The sequence below is a fragment of the Lithobates pipiens genome, unplaced genomic scaffold (assembly GCF_037356315.1).
Source record: "Lithobates pipiens isolate NorthernLeopardFrog02 unplaced genomic scaffold, aLitPip1_a1.2 Scaffold_28, whole genome shotgun sequence".
In the NCBI taxonomy this organism is placed as follows: domain Eukaryota; kingdom Metazoa; phylum Chordata; class Amphibia; order Anura; family Ranidae; genus Lithobates; species Lithobates pipiens.
The window spans coordinates 19295597-19315629 of NW_027507789.1; the positions used below are offsets into that span (position 1 = coordinate 19295597).

Genomic DNA, 20033 nt, shown 5'->3' on the forward strand with positions numbered 1-20033 from the left:
ATGTCCCAACAATGAAGATTGAATAATCTGGATGAGATTTACAGATGAGATTTATGTTCACATTTTTGGCAATCACAAATTTGTGACAAAGTTATCATTTGTATCCTCGCCATCCCAATTTAATTTTATCTTAAAGTGGTTGTAAACCCATCTGGAAAAAAAAAAAAAAAAGCAACCTGCAAGGCAAAGGCATAATGAGCTAGTATGCATAGCATACTAGCTCATTATGAATAACTTACCTGAGAACAAAGCCCCCGAAGCGGTCCTCCGTCTTCATGTCTTCAGGGTCTCGCTGCTCTGGCGCTGTGATTCGCCGGAGCAGCGATGACGTCACTCGTGGCACATCGCCACGATCTGCGGCCTGCCCAGTGCGCCTGTGCGCCACTGTCTACGGCGCATGCGCGGTAGACAGCGGTGGCTGTCTTTTTGTAAATATCTCCTAAACCGTATAGGTTTAGGAGATATTTCTTGGACCTACAGGTAAGCCTTAAAGAGGAAGTAAACCCTGATGAGTTTACTTCCTCTTTCATTCCCTGCAAAGGTAAAGCATAATGGATTACTATGCATCGCATAGTAGCCCATTATGTGTCACTTACCTGACACAGGAGCCAGCAATGTCACCGTTGTCCCCTGTAGTCCGGTGCATCCATCTTCTCGGTGGGTCTCACTGCTCCGCCACTGTCATTCGGCGAAGCTGCGATGACATCACTCCCGCGCACGGAGCGCTCAGTGCGCCTGCGTGCCGCTGTCTACGGCGCATGCACCGTAGACAGCAGTGCCTGTCTTTCGGCAAATATCTCCTAAACCGTGTAGGTTTAGGAGATATTTCTTGGACCTACAGGTAAGCCTTTAATCTAGGCTTACCTGTAGGTCAAAGTGGTTTGTAAGGGTTTACAACCACTTGAACTTTACACTAACAATTTATGCAAATCACCCCCCCCCCCCCATGCATCACAATGTTGCGTGAAAAAATGAACTAAGGCTCTCCTAAAGTAAAACCGATAGGTTCACTATTAGCTTTACCATTCTGTTTCATAATTATTATCACATTAGTTGCACTAATGTGATATCAATTCAATCAGCGGACTTTGTTGGTTATATTCTGCGTCAAAATTCATGGAGGTGCGTGAATTACATAAAAATTGTGCATTCCTTTTTCTATTTTTTTATTTTTTTTTGTTTGTTTACTATTACCAATAAAATTTAAGGAAATAAAAATATATGTATCCAAATCTGTTACCAGATTCTGACCCCCCCCCCCCCCCAAAAAAAAACAGGCAGACTACAAATGCTATAATATATTACGTGTGTAAACACGACATTGTCAAATACTGATGTAAATGTACAATGTATATGCGAAGCGCTGCATAAATTGACGACACTATATAAGTACCTGAAATAAATAAAATAAATTAAGTACAAAAAAAACTCTTTCAGGGGGTTTTAGCGAGAAAAGTGCGGGGACTCAAATGGTTAACCCAGTCCTTTTTTTTCCGTATGCATTAATCGTCTGCGTAACAGAAGGGTGTTGCGCAGACGGTGAGGGGGGCGTACTTTATTCTTGATGACGTCCTTCTCTCCCATCCCAGAAACTTGTTATGTACGTGACAATGAACTCTGACCATTGTGAGCAGAGCCTGAGTCATTCTGCAGCAATGACAGCCAGCAAAAGCTCTCTGTAAGAACTGGAAAAACATCTGCTGCCAGGAGGTGGAGCTGCTGAGCGGCCGCCCTCTCTGACGGCGTGTTTTCCCAGAATAGGAGGGTCACAGGCAGGGTGTGTTAGCTTTCCAGGCGCCATCTTGAGATTAGAGATCAGAGTCATAGAAAACTTTCAGGAGGCAGGAGGCTTTGTCTCCAGAAAGGGAAGACCAGTATACACATAAGTGATATACCTGTGTTGGTTCTGACAGGTATATTACTTATGTTTACACTGGTGTTATCCTTTATTTAGAGGATCCCTGCAAATTTTGCTGTCCGGTAAGTAATTATTTTTTTTTTATCTTTATTTAGCCGTCAGTGGGCTGAGCAGGCTGAGGACTAAGCACTGGAAGAATAATCTATATATCTATATCTATATCTATATCTATTTATATCTATATCTATATATATATATATATATATGTGTGTGTGTGTGTATTGAGAAGATATACTCTTATATTTAGCTTCGCTGAGCCTAAAGTGTTTTAGTTACGCTTTAATTAGGAAAATATGTATTTTTGTAGCGTATATAGAGCGAGATTAATTTTTTTTTTTTTTTTTACTTTGTTACAAAAAAAATTGGATGCCATCTAGTGGAGGGTAAAGGAACTAACACATAGCGAGCCTATGGGGCATAGTGCTCTGCGCCCTCTAGCTGACCCCAGTGGAACTGCTTTGTGTTATTGGCAACAGATACCTTATATATACCAGGGATATGCATATAGTGGACCTCCAGCTGTTGCAGAACTACATGTACCATGAGGCATAGCAAGACTCTGACAACCACAAGCATGACACCCAGAGGCAGAGGCATGATGGGACTTGTAGTTTTGCAACAGCTGGAGGTATGATAATTGCAGATCCCTGTTATATACCATGGGTGCTCAACCTGTGGCCCTCTAGCTGTTGAGGAACTACAAGTCCCATCATGCCTCTGCCTTTAGGAGTCATGCTTGTAACTGTCAGCCTTGCAATGGCTCATGGGACTTGTAGTTCAGCAACAGCTTGAGCACCTATGCCTTATATACCATCGGTGCTGTGGCTCTCCAGCTGTTGTGGAACTACAAGTCCCACGAGGCATTGCAAGCCTGACCTTTACAAGCATGACTTCCAAAGGCTGAGGGATGATGGGACTTGTAGTTCTGCAACAGCTGGAGGGCCACAGCTTGAGCACCTATTCTTTATACCATGGGTGCCGCGGCCCTCCAGCTGTTGTGGAACTATAAGTCCCGGGGGGGATTGCAAGCCTGACCACTGCAAGCATGACTCCCAAAGGCTGAGGCATGATGGGACTTGTAGTTCTGCAACAGCTGGAGGGCCACAGGTTGAGCAACTATGCCTTATACAGTGTATTATTATTATTATTATACAGGATTTATGTAGTGCCAACAATTTGTGCAGCGCTTTACAACATGAGGGCAGATGGTACAATCACAATATAATTCAATACAGGAGGAATATATATGTATTTTGTATTCAATACATTTCTGTTTAGCTTTACTGAGCATAAAGTGTTTTAGTTATACTTTAATTAGGAAGATATGTATTTTTGTAGCGTATATAGAGCAAGATTAAAACTTTCATTTTTTTTTTAACTTTGTTAAAAAAATAAAATAAATTAACATTTGGACGCCATCTAATGGAGAATGAAGGAACTGACTCACAGCGAGCCCCGGGGCATAGTGATGAATTGTGCTATGCGCCCTCTAGTGGACCTCAGTGTAACTGCTTTATGTTGTTGGCAACAAATACCTTATTATAATAATAATAATAATTATTATTATTATTATTATTATTATTAATAATAATAATAATAATAATAATAATAATAATAATATTATTATTATTATACAGGATTTATATAGATACAACAGTTTGCACAGGGCTCTACAACATGAGGGCAGACAGTACAGTTACAGTAAAGTTCAATACAGGAGGAATTTATATGTATTTTGTATTCAGTACTTTTATGTTTAGCTTCACTGAGGCTAAAGTGTCTTTTGGCATAGTTTAATTTTGGACGAAAAGTATTTTTGTACCATTTATAGAGCGAGAATACAACTTTGTTTTTAATAACTCTGGAGATTGTAAACTCTAACGAGCAGGGCCCTCTGATTCCTCCTGTATTGAATTGCACTGTAACTGTACTGTCTGCCTTCATGTTGTAAAGCACAGCGCAAGCTGTTGGCACTATATAAATCCTGTATAATAATAATAATAATAATAATAATAATAATAAAGAAATTTAAAGCGCCATCTAGTGGACATCGAGGGAACTGACGCCTACAGTAATCTCTATGGGGCGCAGTGCTGTATCGTGCCGTGTGGCCTCTAGTGGTCGGCACTGGAACTTCTTTGTGTTGTTGGCAACAAGTTGTGTTTGTCTTGTGTGTCCTTGACTGTTGGAGCCGAGTCATTTCCTTCTCTGTGTACATTACAGATGGAATGCGATTGTCAGCCACAGTTCCTGCTGCAAACTCTGATTACAACCAAATTAAATCACCAAGATTTTTATTTTTACTATAAATTTAAGATGAAATAACCATTTTATATATTTTCAAATGCTACTTTTAGTAGCTCATATTTGAGGCTGTGGCAGCTTCTCAAACGAATTGCGTGCTTTGCCAGGTTGAAACGCATACCGGCTTTTAACCCTTTCGCTGGCAGTAATTTTCTTACATTTTATTTGCATTCCTTAAATTACTATTTTAGGCGCACAATTACGTAAAACCCCAAAAACATATAACTTCTGAAAGCAGAGATTGTGTACAATAAAGTGGTGATAGTTGCATTTTTTTTATGCTACACAATAATTGCCTTTTTATCAAATCTATATCTATCTCTGTAGATAGATAGATAGATAGATAGATCTAAAAAAAAAAAAATATATATATATATATATATATATATATATATATATATATATATATATATATATATATATATATATATATATATAATATTTATTTATTATTATTATTTTCTTTTTTTAAGAAATAAATGTACACAGTTGAAAGCAGACCTTCAGCAGTCAGTCTGCCACATACCCTTCCTAGCCTGTACTTTTTTTTCCTTATTGGTTTTCTCTAGAACCCCCATAAAATGTACTATTTATCTACAGTTATGTATGTTGTATAAGGTATTTGTTGCCAATAACACAAAGCAGTTCCACTGGGGTCCACTAGAGGGCGCACAGCACAATTTCAACACCATGTCCCATTAGGCTCGCTGTGTGTGGCAGTTTCTTCATTCTCCACTAGTTGGTGTCCAAACTTTTCTTTTTTTCTTCCCCCTACCTTGTCTAATCTAAAATAGAACTATAGAGACTTCCAAAACAGGGTTCATAAATGCTCCCTGTTGCACTGCACTTGTTTTAATTTCTTCCTCATTTAACCCCATCATGGCAGATCTGCACGATTAATCGTTAAAAAATTGCGATCTCAATTCAACCCCCCCTCACGATCTTACGATCTTAATCCAGCATTTCCACAATTCCTGTAACAAGAGCAGTTCCTTGCTCACAGCTGTCAAAAAAAAAAAAGCAGCTCTGAAAGAGATAAAAAGAAACATTGTATCCATCTGTTCTTTTGAGAGATCAAAGGGATGAACTTCAGTCTGTAAGTGAGGTCAGTTTAACCCCTTTATGCCTAAGCCTTTTTCTGACAATTGTTGCTTACAAGTTATAATCAGTCTTTTTTGCTAGAAAATGATTTAGAACCTATATATATATATATATATATATATATATATATATATATAAAAGCAGAGACCCTAGAAAATAAAATGGCAGTCGTTGCAATATTTTATGTCACATTGTATTTGCACAGCAGTCTTTTTTTAAACACAATTTTTTGGAGAAAAAATATACACTTCAATGAATTAAAAAAGAATGCGAAAGACAGATATTGATTTGGCACAGAATTTTTTAAAGGGCCATACCACCAGAAAAGGGGTTGCACTTGATTTGAGTTCCCCTTACTGTTTTTTTATTTTTGCAGGGATTTTTCTGGAGCATCTCCCTAGGAGCAATGATGCCTTGTCTTCACACAAGTCCCAACACTAGAACTCCAATCAACTGCCTAAAGTGTAACCATGGGTGAGTATCAAGGGATCTAGCTCACCATTGCTGGTCTCCTGTATTTGGGTACCTTTTTTTTTTTTTTGTCCTGTTCTAGGGGTGACAACACTCGCTGTAATGTATCTAATTTAATAATTTTCCTTTTGGGTTTCATAAAGTATTCTGAATTTGAATATCTATGGAGGAGCAGAGTTGTCACGCTAGGACGGGAAATACAATTACGCTAAATGTCCCCTCTCCCCTCATCTTTCCCAATTAACCTCCATGAGCTACAAAACACCTCCCCACATGTTAGAAACATAGAAAAGTTTAAAGTTTAGAAAAGAAACATAAAAAGAGTAGTACATTGAGTGTTTGGTGCTTTTTATTTATTTAATTTTTATTTTATGTTTTGTATTTTTTTTTTTTTGGTGGACTACTCAGTCTTTTTTCTGCATAACTATACATTTATTATTATTATTATTATTATTCAGGATCGTATTGTATTGCATCTATTCATACATAAATACAAATGCATTCTATTGTAAACATTTTTCTGAAAATAACAGCAACAGCTACAAGTCTGCCTGTTTTTTTTTTTTTTTTTAAATACAGGATTTGTATTTATTTTTATTTTTTTTATATACATGTTTTGTCATTTTTTTGTTTGTTAACTTTTTTGTGCGAGTACAGATCTAAAGGAAAACAAAAATACAAAACGTATATAAAAACCAATAAATACAAAACCTGCTTATAAAAAGAAAAAAAAAATGGGCAGACTCATAGCTGTTGCTCTTATTTTAGATTTTTTTGTTTTTAATAATAGAATGCATTACTAAATGTATTTATGTATGTATAGATGCAATACAATACAAAACTATAAATGTATAGTTATGCAGAAACAGAAAAGTGATGGCAGAAAAAAAAAGAGTAATCTACCCCAAAAAAATAAAAAATAAAAAAAAAACATGAAAAAACACAATACAAAACATGTACAAAAAAAAAAAAAAGGGGGAACAGAAAAATAAAACCACAGGGTAGACTCGATGGACTACTCTGTATTTTTTCTGCTGTCACTTTCCTATGTTTTATGCATAACTATAAATTTATAGTAATGTATTATATCTATACATACATAAATACATTTAGTAATACAATCTATTGTAAACCTTTTTAGAAATTAAGAGCAACAGCTACGAGTCTGACTATTTTTTTTTGTTTGCTTTTTTTATACATTTTGTATTTTTTTTTTTTCATTAACTTTTTTGTACGAGTACAGATCTAACAAAAAAAAATACAAAATGTATAAAAAAAAAATAAAAAAAAAAATGGGCAGACTCGTAGCTGTTGCTCTTAATTTCTAAAAAGGTTTACAATAGAATTTTCTACTAAATGTATGTATAGATACAATACATTACTATAAGTATAAAGGCATAGTTATGCAGAAAAAAGACAGAGTAGTCCATCAAGTTGCCTTGTGTGGTTTTATTTTTCTGTTCCTTTTTTTTTTTTTTTGTACATGTTTTGTATTGCTTTTTTTTTTTTTGGGGTAGACTACTCTGTTTTTTTTTTTTTCTGCCATCGCTTTTCTATGTTTCTTCATAACTATACATTTATAGTTTTTTTTTATTGTATTGCATCTATACATACATTTTTTTTCCCCTTTTTTTTATATACACGCTTTGTATTTTTTCTTTTTTTTTTTGAGTAGTGATTTATGTATTATAGACAAAAAAGTTAACAAAAAAAAAAAAAACACAAAACATGTATATAAAAAAATAAATAGACTCAATGGGCTACTCAGACTTTTTTCTGCAGTCACTTTTCTATGGTCCTGTATAACATTCGGGGAGGCGTGCTGTAGTTCACAGGGGTGAACTGGGCAAGGCTGGTGACACCTCTTGAGATGACACTCGCACAAAGCACAGGAAGTTATCAGCTCACTGAATTTCTGACAGAATCAACAGCTTTTTTTTTTTCAAAAAGTTATAACAAAAGGTTTTTAGTGGTATATTTAGGAGGGCCAAAGAAAGGGAAAAAATACATTTTGTTGTTGGGATTTATATACACTTGGGTTTTGAGCCAAACTAACATGTGGTATCCTATGCTTCTATGTAGAAGCACCCCCCCCCCTTTACAGGTTAAACTTGGTACTGCAGCCTGGCTATTATATTATTATTATTCAGATAATACTCCCAAACGTGTTAATTTATCGCAGCGTCGAGGTATGTTGAGCATATACACCAAGCTGGGCATGGGGAGCCCAGTAGACATTTTAAACCACTGAGGGCCAAGTTCCACCTTAACAATTGGGCTGTCCCTATTCTGAGGTTTAATTGGGGGAATAAAATAAAAGTATTAACGTCTGGTTTTCTACAATAGGAAAAATGGATATAGCAAGCACATCGTAAATGCAAAGAAGCCACAAGAACCTCCCCTGAAGAACACTCCTATGAATCAGGACAAAAGCGATGAAGCCCTTGTACTCAGTCTCAATATGGAAAATGACCGTAAGTCAAGGTGGCTTTTGTTTAGTGGATAAGGATGGGGTATCGATCTTCGTACCTGTTGTACTGTCCAGGTGTTATGTAAGGTTCTTGGCTCTGCATCCTTCCCCACAGCCATTATGATGCCAGGTAGTCTCAATTCTGCTGCCTTCTCCGATATTTGAAGCAAAATGAGAATCCAGCAGCAAGAGTAAGGCCAGCCATAGATGGCGCAAATCTTTCCTGCAACCATGGGTGGTCACGGAAGCTGTCCTCACCGGGAGAACACAGTGATTGCTAGCGGCTAAAACAGCCGCTAGCAACAATCATATGTAAAATCTGACAGGCTGGTTGTACCCAAGTCGATGCATCGATTAACTTGGTTACATTCAGCCTGCCCATCATACATGGTTCAAATCTTGACAAGTCCGTGCTGAACGGGCTGAGATTTGAACCATTTATGTCTGACTTAGGCTGGGTTCACACTGCAGCGGTTTATGAGAACGGATGTGATTTGCACCGCACTGCAGTGCAAATCACATGCGATCTCTGTGCGATGCGAGTTCAGCCATACAGATCGTATGGCTGAATTTGCATCGCACCCGCCCCAAACTCGCACAGGACCCTTTTTTTGGTCCGCAGCAGAATCTGATCGCATGGGTGTTCACACTATGCTATCCGATTCCTGTCCGAGTTTGCAGATCGCACTGCGATATGCGAACTGATCTGGGGGTGTCATTAACTTTTCACTGACACTCCCAGCCGTTCACATAGGGCAGTGTGAACTGCCGCCGGGAGGCATGCGATGCGGGAACCCGCAGCGGATTCGCGGCGTTCCCGCATCGCTGCAATGTGAACCCAGCCTTAAAGTGGAAGTAAACCCATCGATTTAAACAGTTAAAAAAAAAAAAAGGCATGCCGGGAATGCTAACTGCACATTGGTTGTGCTCTCAGCCAAACTATCAAACCATCCAATGGCTGGTGTCATAACGAATCGCATGTGCAGCACCATAGCAGTTGAGGATTAAACAGAGGCAAAGATGGCAGCTTCCTTGGCTGAAAACGATAGGGGAGTTTACTTCCACTCCAAGTTATTACGTTCAGGCATTTCCAGTGAAGGGTACTGTTAATACTACAGCATACAAAGTTATTTTAGACAGTTGTGAGCTTGCAGTCTTCCAAGCCATTGCTGAACTGGCTCTGAAATGCCAGTTGTCTGGTTTCAACGAAGGGATATAACAAGCCTCCGTTAGCTGAATACATGGTATCCATGGAATATCGTTTCAACTTTTTTGCTCTCTATGTGCATGAATGACAAGATGGCTGTAAAATTTCCCAGCTCTGATGTTGCCTTCTACTGAACTGACTTGATTGCCGAGAGCCTTTGGTAAGGTTGAATTGGGACGCTTTGCAAGCTATGATTCTCGAGCTTCTTAAGGATGTCAATGGACATGTTAAGGTCATTGACTGAACAACCAAGAACATGACGTCAGCGACCTTCACATCGCTTCTCTTTGAAGGTACCAATGTCTAAATGTGATGCAAGAGTGGATACAGCACCTGATCTGGTCACTGTTAAGACCCTCTTATTGGGACTACCTTCAAAGTCACTCCGTGATCTCCTTAAAAGTAATGTCTGAAGTGTGTGTGATAGCGCTGGACCACTAGAAGTGATAATTGACTGATGGATATACAGTGATGTGCATCTTCCTTCAAAGAAGATGATCTGTATTGAAAGTATAGTGTATGTTGACCTTGGTCTGCTCCTATGTGCCTACCTCTCCAACATCCATTCCCGTGTTAGGAGACAATAACCTTAATGTAGGTCCTCTAGTGCATTCTATCATGATTCTGATAACATCTACTACTCAAACCCTGAGGAAGGGAGGTCATTCCTCTGAAACAAGTTGGCCGAATGTGTTGCTCTTAACCACTAAATGTTTCTAAAAGTGATATAGACTTTTGTACTAAGTGCTCCTCTGTACCTATCCAAGAGTTTCTCCTTAAATGTAAAGACTGCATGACCATTTACTGAACAGTAGACCCAAGAGGAGTCATCTTGACCATTAAAGCACAATTCAGTATTACCATATGAAATAAAGCTACTTACTTGCTGATGGACTTTCCAATAACCTTTCCATGCTGAACATAACCGATGAGAATTTAGAACATTAGCTATTCAATATGTAACTTTTAGCAATTCTAGGATGTGTTTGTGGCTTCAAGGACAAGGCTTCCAAGATCGGGGGAAAAGGAGTATGGATCCAAGAAAAAGCTTTGCCGATTTGATGGTGTGAAGAGAGCGAACGGACTGATCTACCAGCCAGAAGTCCCGAAGGTTTTGCTCCTTTTAGTATTTCAAGCCTGTTGTTCTGAGTCTTGACACTTGAAGGTTCTGCCACCATTTCATGCCTCCTACAGGCTTTTGCCATGCATTACATCAGTGGCTGTGATTTGACTTCAAAAGGCCTCCTGGGGAAAGGCACTGCTCTGTTCTACACTTGCGGGGAATATATCGTATTTTGGAATCTTAAAATTAAGCCTTTTGTTTAGGCCTTGCTTCTTTGTGCATACCTGCTCCCATGGCAATTCCGGGAGGGCAGATTGAGTTGTGGTGTCTGTTCTGTGAACAACAGAGGAAGCTGAAAACAAATGAGAGACCAATGCTAAAGCAAGTGATGGGTGTCAACGAATTCCTCTCTGTAGCTTTCTTGCCTTTACAGCTGGACATCCAGCACTTCGCTCAACCTAGCCTCATAGTAATGTCATGGTAATATGCTGTGAAGATGTAAGCTTAGACAAGACTGAAGTTGGCCTTTAGTTTTCAGGTTCAAAAAATACGCTACAGTGTTCATCCTTTAGGCTGCTTTCACACTGGGGCGGGAGCGGCATCGGCGGTAAAGCGCCGCTATTTTTAGCGGCGCTTTACCGTCGTTTTAGCGGCGGTCTGCGGGCGCTAGCGGGGTGGTTTTAACCCCCGCTAGCGGCCGAAAAAGGGTTAAACCCGCCCGCAAAGCACCGCTGCAGCGGCGCTTTGCCGGCGGTATTGCCGTGCTGTCCCATTGATTTCAATGGGTAGGAGCGGTTTAGGAGCGGTGAATACACCGCTCCTTCACCGCTGTAAAGATGTGGCTAGCAGGACTTTTTTCACTGTCCTGCCAGCGCACCGCCCCAGTGTGAAAGCCCTCCGGCTTTCACACTGGAGTGAAAGGGGCCGGTTTTTTTCAGGCGCTACACAGGCGCTATTTTTAGCGCTGTAACGCCTGAATATCGCCCCAGTGTGAAAGCAGCCTTAAAGAACCAAGCATGTCCTGCTATTCTCCTCAACTGCATTATTTCCACCATTCAGTGACTATTTGCCTTATAAAGCAGATCCACCAGGATGGATTTTGGATGGGTTGTAGCAGAGATCTGTCCCTGCCAGGTCTTTATTGCTGATCAGGACCTCCCAGAGAACTCTCTGCGTTTTGAAAGAATTCAAATCCACTAGTGGGCAGATGATGTAGCAAATATAGGCTGGTTATATCATTTAGTGTATGTTTAACCAAGGCTGGTGACAGTAGTAGCTTAGCCTATCATGGCTTTGGTAGGAAGGGATAGCAGTGAAGACCTGGCTGGAGATCAAACCCTGACTCATCTCACCAAAATACACATTTAGGTGGTGTTAAAAGAGAAAGTCATTTAAAAAAACAAGACAAAAACATTTATAAATTTTATACATAGGTGGATGCAGCATTTATCCGATGCTTCATCTGTCCCTGATGGCTCTGTAGTGAGAACTGAGTGATCAAACACAGCTGATCGCTCAGTTCTCCACTCCTCTCTGAGCAGAGAGCTGTGACTATCAGTAAGCTGCTCTCTGCTGTCCTCTCCCAGCGCTCACTGGAGCGCTAGGCTGTGCAGAGGGGGGGGGGGGGGCTGGCTTAGGCTTTCAGGGGCTTGCTGAGAGCTTGAGCCAGGTGCCTATCCAGGCTTTTTGGCAGATCCTGACCATATGGTCAGTATCTTTTTCAGAGCCTGGACCGGCTCTCTGGCTTTAGCTTGCTGTCGGCTGAAAATGGATCACAGGAGTGCAGAACGAACTGCATTCCTGTGATCCATAGGAAAAGTATGAAGGGAGTAGAAGTGCAAAGCACTCTAAACCCTGACATGATCAGAGCTGAGCATTCCTTCACAAGAGAGGTGTAGGAACGGGTATTCTTCTATCTCTCCCCGTTCCCCATCCTGGTGTCTTTTTTTCCGTATCAGGCTTTTTAGGAGAAGCAGGGGAGTCTGGGGACCATAGAAGCCACCAGGTGGATGTAAAGCCACTGGATCAGTTCTACAATATGGCCAGCAGTCTGCTCTTAAAAAGTAAACAAACCCCCGGCTGTTTTTGCAGCCATGAATTTGCTTATATGTTGTTACAACCATGCCAGTAAAAGGATTAATACCCACATTGTACTGTGGGAATTGTAACGCTCAGGGGCGGACTGACCATTTGGCTACTCGGGCACTGCCCGGGGGCCCCGGGCCACTAGGGGGCCCCATCAGGGTTGCCAGCCTCATTCAAACCAGGGACAGTATGTAAAAATCCAGATTGCCCGGGGGCCCCATGAGTTGTCAGTCCACTCCTGGTAACGCTATCAGGAACTTGCATGCTAATTGTACTATTCAAGTATTTATTTTCTCTTCCTGCAGCTGGCAACCTTGTCCTGGTAGCTGACTTTGTGAAGAAAAACCGAGATGCTAAAATACGTCCACCAGATAGTGAAGCCGTGAAGGATATGTACATTCGCATATGTGGCTTGGACGGCACAATGTACTCGGGTGAGCAGTATATGCTTGAGAGCTGGGAAGAGGTTTACCTTCCAGAACCAACCAAAATGGAAGTCCTTGGCGTTCTGGAGAGCTCAGAAGGCATGGCTCCATTCCCACAATGGATAGTACTTGTGGGAGAAGATGGACATGTATATGGCTATGAAGATGAAAAAATGTATCTTTTTGCCAACAGTCTAGAAAGGCTAATAAAAGATGGCATAAAAACTGACACATGCTATGACTACCCAGAAGACATCAGCGATGAGGTATAGTATAACACATTCATACTGTCTGCCACTCTCTAGATTATTTAACCTGGCCACTAATTTGTTTTTGAATGTTTACAGATTCTCAATAAGCATTAAATGAGCTTTAAAATATGCCCCCACTGACCCCTGTAGCTGCAGTTACTGTGGAGCAGGTAATCCTCAAAGTTCGCAGCAGAAACACTGACGTTATTAAAGGGCGAGTTCTCCTTTACATAAAAATCTGTAAGGTGAACTTACACCATGCAACAGGTCAGCAGGACTGGGGGGGGAGGGGGGGCCCTGTTTTAGTTCACCTTACAGATTTTTCTGTAAAGGTGAACTTACACTTTAAAGTTGGCTTTCTCAGCTGTTCAGCTGTTCTCCCCTCCTAGAGCATGTGCTCCGTGTTTACATTAGAGATTGTTAGGAGAGGGGGGTTATTGTTGAAAGGGAAAGCTGCGTCACTGCTGAGAGGGGGAGCTGAGCTGCTATTGAAGGGGTTGGGCGGTATCGAGAGTAGCTGCTGAGTCACTGCTGGAGAGTAGGTAACAGGGGAAGCTGAACTGCTGGGAGTGGGAGCTGAGCTGCTGAGTCAATGCTAAAGTGGTTGGGATCGCAATGAGCTGAGTTTGTTGGGAAGGGGGGTTCAGTGCTGTTGGATCAATACTGGGATGGAAACGGAGTTGCTGAAAAAATTATATAAATCACTTTGGCGCTTCTACTGTGAACTGCGAGGATTAAATGCTCCATAGTGGCTGCAGCTACGGAGGTCAGTGAGGGCATAGTGAGTTTTAAAACTTTTTAAGAATAGGTATTGTTGAGTGTTCATAGCCTGGCTACAGGTTCACTGTAAGATCATTCATAGAGATTCCTTAGGAAGGTTTTAATCATTAGGGGAGAAGAGTACCTACCAGGGAACTCACATTTTCAAAAGGAGTGTAGCATTGGTGTAAACCAGGGGTCTCCAAACGTTCTAAATAAAGGGCCAGTTTACTGTCCTTCAGACTCTAGGGGGGCCGGACTGTGACCAATGAGAATAGAAAAGGTCCCAATGTCAGTGGTGAAAAAACAATGCCCCGTCTTGCTGTCAGAGGGAGGAATTGTACCCCATCATTGGTGTTATTGTGCCCCATTGTCGTTGTCATTGGGAGAAATTGTGCCCTATTGTTCGTGTCATTAGGAGAAATTGTGCCTCTTCATTGGTGTCATTGGGCCCCATTGTTGGTGTTACTGGAAGAAATTTTACCCTGTGTTTTATTTATTTATTTGTTTTTTTACATAATTTGGTGGAATTGTGCCCCTTCATTGGTGTCATTGGGAGGAAATGTTCCCCTCTCATTGGTGTCATTGGACCCAGTTGTTGGTGGCCCTGGAAGAAATCTTGCCTTGTTTTTGATATCATTGGGAGGAATTGTGCCGCATTGATGTCATTGGGAGGAATTGTGCCCCTTCATTGGTGTCATTGAGGGGAATTGTGCCTCTTCATTGGTGTCATTGAGGGGAATTGTGCCCCTTCATTGGTGTCATTGGGAAGAATTGTTCCCCTCTCATTAGTGTCATTGGGCCCAGTTGTTGGTGGCCCTGGAAACATTTTTGCACTGTTTTTGACATCATTGGGAGGAACTGTGCCCCATTGGTGTCATTGGGAGGAATTGTGCTCCTTCATTGGTGTCATTGGGAGAAATTGTGCCTCTTGATTGGTGTCATTGAGGGGAATTGTGCCCCTTCATTGGTGTCATTGGGAAGAATTGTTCCCCTCTCATTGGTGTCATTGGGCCCAGTTGTTGGTGGCCCTGGAAAATTTTTTGCACTGTTTTTGACATCATTGGGAGGAATTGTGCCCCATTGGTGTCATTGGGAGGAATTGTGCCCCTTCATTGGTGTCATTGAGGGGAATTGTTCCCCTCACATTGGTGTCATTGGGAGGAATTGTTCCCCTCTCATTGGTGTCATCGGGCCCCATTGTTGGTGTCACTGGAAGAAATTTTTCCCTGTTTTTGACATAATTGGCAGGAATTGTGCCCCTTCCTTGGGCTCCAATGATGTTGGTGTTACTAGGAGAAATTGTGTCCCATTGTTGGCGTTAGTGGAAGGAATAGTGCTCCATAGTTGGTGTCAGTGGGAGGAATAGTGCCCCAAGGGCCAGATACAAGCAAGCAAAGGGCTGCATCTGTCCCCCAGGCCACAGTTTGGAGACCTTGGTGTAAACCATTTGTGGCTGTTGCATGCATCATCATTAATGCTAAATAATGGCCATGGCAGGCGATTTTTACAAGATATAAAAATGAAGGTGTTTGAACTATTATGGTGTGTATTGGCTTTAGTTTGGTCTGGGTGTGTATGTGCATGTATGGATATACATGTATGATTGTGTAGTTAGATTATTGGCAATTAGTATATTATATTTGAATTATTATTGTATAAGGTTATAGCAATGGGACTCTGAATAATTTAATAATTATGAAGAAGGGGTGGGATTAAAAAGGCCTGTACCTCTTCCCACTCCCATTTGGATATGTAAACTAAATTATTTTTTTACTGCTGAATGATTACTACTTTTATTTTTTATGGTGTGTTTTTTTTAATTTTATTTATATGTTTGAAATAAACTAAAAAAAAAATACAAAATAATAGAAATATTGCCCATGCATACACATTAAAGTGACAGGTCAGCTGTATTTTGTCCCCTTACAGGAAGAGGAAGTCCTTCAGAAAGATGAAGAAATTCAGAAACTAAGAAAGACGACCGACGAATTCATTGACAGTAAAGCAGATAGCTTTAACAGATTCATGAATTTGTATTTTAAAGTATAGCTGGTAACCAGACAAGAAGTCAAAGAACTTTGATAGCCGTACACAAAACAATTGTGCTTGGCCAAAAAAAAGCTAAAGGTTACCGAAGCTACTTCTTCCACAATCCTCTTTGGGGACACCATCGCTAGTAGTGGGAATTGCTGATGTATTTTTCTGCTTTACATGAGTTTCCTGAAAGAAAGTCAAATATGAATGCACATCTGATAGATTTTACCATTGTATGGTATAGACATCTGATAGCTTTTACCATTGTATGGTATAGACATCTGATAGCTTTTACCATTGTATGGTATAGACAATGTCCAGGCCTTTATTGGCCAAATTCGAGCTCTTTTCTGCACAGTTTCAGTTAGTCATGGTCACCCACTCCAAATGAAGAGGCCATTGAATATATTGCCTGCTGTGAATAGAAGTTTTAAAGAAGAGCAGAATTATAGTCTGGTAACAATTTACAGATCTGACAAGGTGATATTTAGGGAGACATCACAAAAAAAAAAAGAGCAGGGTCAAATCCAGGCAATTTGGGACCAGCAAGCTCATGTTTGGGTCCCCCCAAGGTCAGGGGCAGGTGGCAGAGCCCCGCAGGAACAGCCAAGTTGATATCCAGGAGATAGAACACATTTTGTATAGACTGTGTTTTTCAGGGGAGCAGTGGCAGGCAAAGGTCAGGTAGGAAGTCTAAAGCTGGTACGAAGGCCAGGATGAGAGCAAAAAAAAAAAGGGGTCAGGAATAGATTCACATAATCCATAGTCAGATGTGGTGCCAGCTTTTGTAGCTCCAAGTGAAAAAAAAAAGTCTCCCTATGACCACACATCCATACCATCCCTGAGATAGAAGTAAGTGGTAGCCTCAGCCTGGACTCCAACCAGGCCATGCCACCAACGTGTTTTGCTCCGCCCCTCTGAGCTTAGTCATGAGGATCATGACCAGGCCAGCATTTGTAGAACCAAGGCAGAATTACTCAGGTGCCAGGAACACAAGATGATGATCCAAAAGGAACTGAGCTTACAATAATTTCTCGCTCTTATGTGCAAGCCTGACTGGCCAATTGCTCTCTGAGAGCTGTCTAAGCTAAAAGCTTAAACCAAATGTTCTGTATTGCAGAAGCATCTGATGGATCAGATTGGATCACGTCCAACGCCAGGATCCTCAGTAGCAGCCACCGTGGTTAGGAGTAGTGTGGTATTAGTGAAGGCCAGAGGTTTAAGAGCTTGTAACTCCAGACTGCTGTATCTAACGCAGAGCTGATAAATGAGCCGGGGACCTCAGGGACTGACTTTCTGAATGAACTGTGCAGCAAAGGTGAATGCATCCCTTTGTAAAGAGCTCATAACTGAAGAAGGAAATGCCTTGGAATGGGCTTCCATTCTTCTTTTTGAAGGGCTTCTCCAGAAAAGTCCTGATCTTCCGATCAGTAGTAGAAGGGTGTAGTGATGTAAATGACATTTGCCTCTGCTACAGAGATGTCAGATTTGGGAGCACTGGTTCCATGTATGGGTGCCTCCCCTCCACAGGGGCAGATTTACTAAAACTGGAGAGTGCAGAATCTGGTGCAGATCTGCATACAAACCAATCAGCTTCCAGGTTTTAATATTATAACTTAAGCTGACCAAGCTGAGGTTAGAAGCGAAATGGCTACCATGCACAGCTGCATCAGATTCTGAGTGCTCCAGTTTAGTAAATCAAACCCCAGGTGTAGAGTAGGGGTTTGCACGTATGCCAGCAATCAGCACACAGAGCAGTGATGGCGAACCTTGGCACCCCAGATGTTTTGGAACTACATTTACCATGACGCTCATGCACTCTGCAGTGTAGTCGAGCATTATGGGAAGTGTACTTCCAAAACATCTGCGGTGCCGAGGTTCGCCATCACTGACATAGAGGATGAGCAGCTCTCCTTGTATGGGTGCAGCCCCGGCAAACACACCTTGTTGAAATCATCAGATATCTATAGGCTGAAAGTAGAACGAAAGGCAAAACATTTTTTTTAAACTTTGGATGCTTTTGATGACTTGTCGGGTTTTTATTGTCATCTATGCCTCCATTAGGGAGATTCACCCTCTCTTTGTCCCGTTTACCATTATCATTAAATGTAATAGAAAATCCCATATTTTGGGATGTCCCCAGAAAAGTAATAGTAGAGAAATTCCCTTTAATGGTGGTGATTTCCTTACTTTTCAGGTATTTTCTTTTGTTTCTGTTTTGGCTATGGGACAGGAACTGAAGGTAAATCTCCCCAGTGGGACACAGATGGGGGGAAAAAAAAAACCCGAGACGTTATACTCACTTTATCAAAATTAAAAAAAAGTTTCGCCCACAGTTCTACTTGAAGTCCAATTCACGTTTTTCCAAGTACCAGCCCTTGGGCGATGGACCGCTCTGTAGTGGAGGCACATCACACTCTCCTACCCCTAAACTACAGATCAGGTTTTTCTAGAGATGCCCTGTAATGGACCCAAATGCCTTGTTTTTATACCAGTTGCCATCTGCTGCTGCTGGGGTGCAGACGACATGCAGCACAAAGAACCAATGCTGCATGATGTCTACAACCCATCAGCAGATGGCAATGGGCATCTTGGGTGCATTTTCAGATGTACTTATGTCTGTGAAAGTCCTTCTTAATCTACTTTTAAAGGGCTTCTCTAGAAAAGTCCCGATCTTCAAATCTGTAGAAGGGTATAGTGATGTAAACAACAAATTTACCTCTGCTACAGAGAGGTCAGATTTTGGAACACTGGCACCATTTATGGTTGCATCCCCTGCACAGACACACCGTGTAGAGCAGGGGGTTGCACGTGTGCCAGGAACCAGCACTTGGAGGATGAGCAGCTCTCCTTGTATGGGTGCAGCCCCTGCGCACACACCCCTTGTTGAAATCCTTAGACATCTATGGGGTTGACGTTGAATTCACATTTTCCACATCACCCTTGGGTGATGGACAACTCTGTAGTGGAGGCACATCATCACACTCTCCTACCCCTGATATACAGATCAGGTTTTTCTATAGATGCCCTGTAATGGACCCACATGCCTTGTTTTTATACCGGATGCCATCTGCTGCTGTGTTTACAGACCTCATGCAGCACAAAGAACCAATGGGGCATGAGGTCTACAACCCATCAGCAGATGGCAACGGGCATCTTGGGTCCGTTTTTTAGACTTCTCACTGATTATGGGCAGATATCAATAATGATGTACTTATGTCTGTGAAAGTCCACCTTTTATCCAGGTAGTAGTTGTTGGTCACATTATGCTGGAATAGTTCTGTAAAGTGGAAGGCCTTTCGTAACTTCTCCCAGCCAACCGAAAAATAAATGGCTTGAAACATGTAGGAAATGTCTTCAACGTTGCAGAATAAGTCCAGTTGAATGTGACCAACTACTACTAGCTAATGATGTACAATGGTGCAGTAACCAATAGCCATCTCATTTAGTTAATTGATGTTGGCTCAGTGGTTTATGGACTCTTATTGTGTTACTACCGTCTGAACATCATCATTGCTTTTGTGCCGTTAATACACCTTTACGTGTAGATACAGTCACTGCAAAAGAACGTGGTTCTAGGGCCCAGCCGAGTTTGTAATATGCTGCTGGAACCTTTGAAGCCATTTGATTCCAACTAGGGACATTTTCAACCCCTGTGACTTGGGGAGTAAGATGGACTAGTTATTGGTCTGCTATGAATTGCACTTTGTTGGCATTTCAGTGCAGTACTGCAGGTGGGTTCAGTCACTGGGTGAGTTTTCCCGATGGGTTATGGTCAACACCGAGGACAAGAGTTGGATTTTTTTTAAATGGTTATCCTTAACCAATGCTTTGCAGGGCAGACCTCTAGCTGAGGAATTGTGCACATCTTCTGCCAAAATCCTTGCTGGAATGTAATGAAAATGTATTAAAAAAAAATACTAAATATCCTCATAGTGAACA

At 41.2% G+C, this 20033-nt stretch overlaps 1 protein-coding gene across 1 annotated transcript in view; it reads left to right on the forward strand.

The window, feature by feature from the left end:
* Positions 1-1795: 1795 nt before the first annotated feature.
* LOC143935165 (uncharacterized) overlaps positions 1796-20033 on the forward strand; it is a 24671-nt gene continuing 6433 nt past the window's right edge. The window contains exons 1-5 of the mRNA XM_077458823.1: positions 1796-1980; positions 5700-5797; positions 8141-8268; positions 12925-13310; positions 15987-20033. The exon at positions 15987-20033 is cut by the window's right edge and continues 6433 nt beyond it. Of these exons, the coding sequence (XP_077314949.1) occupies positions 5730-5797; positions 8141-8268; positions 12925-13310; positions 15987-16106 (702 nt within the window). The 5' untranslated portion in view covers positions 1796-1980; positions 5700-5729 and the 3' untranslated portion in view covers positions 16107-20033. The remainder of the gene's footprint in view (positions 1981-5699; positions 5798-8140; positions 8269-12924; positions 13311-15986) is intronic.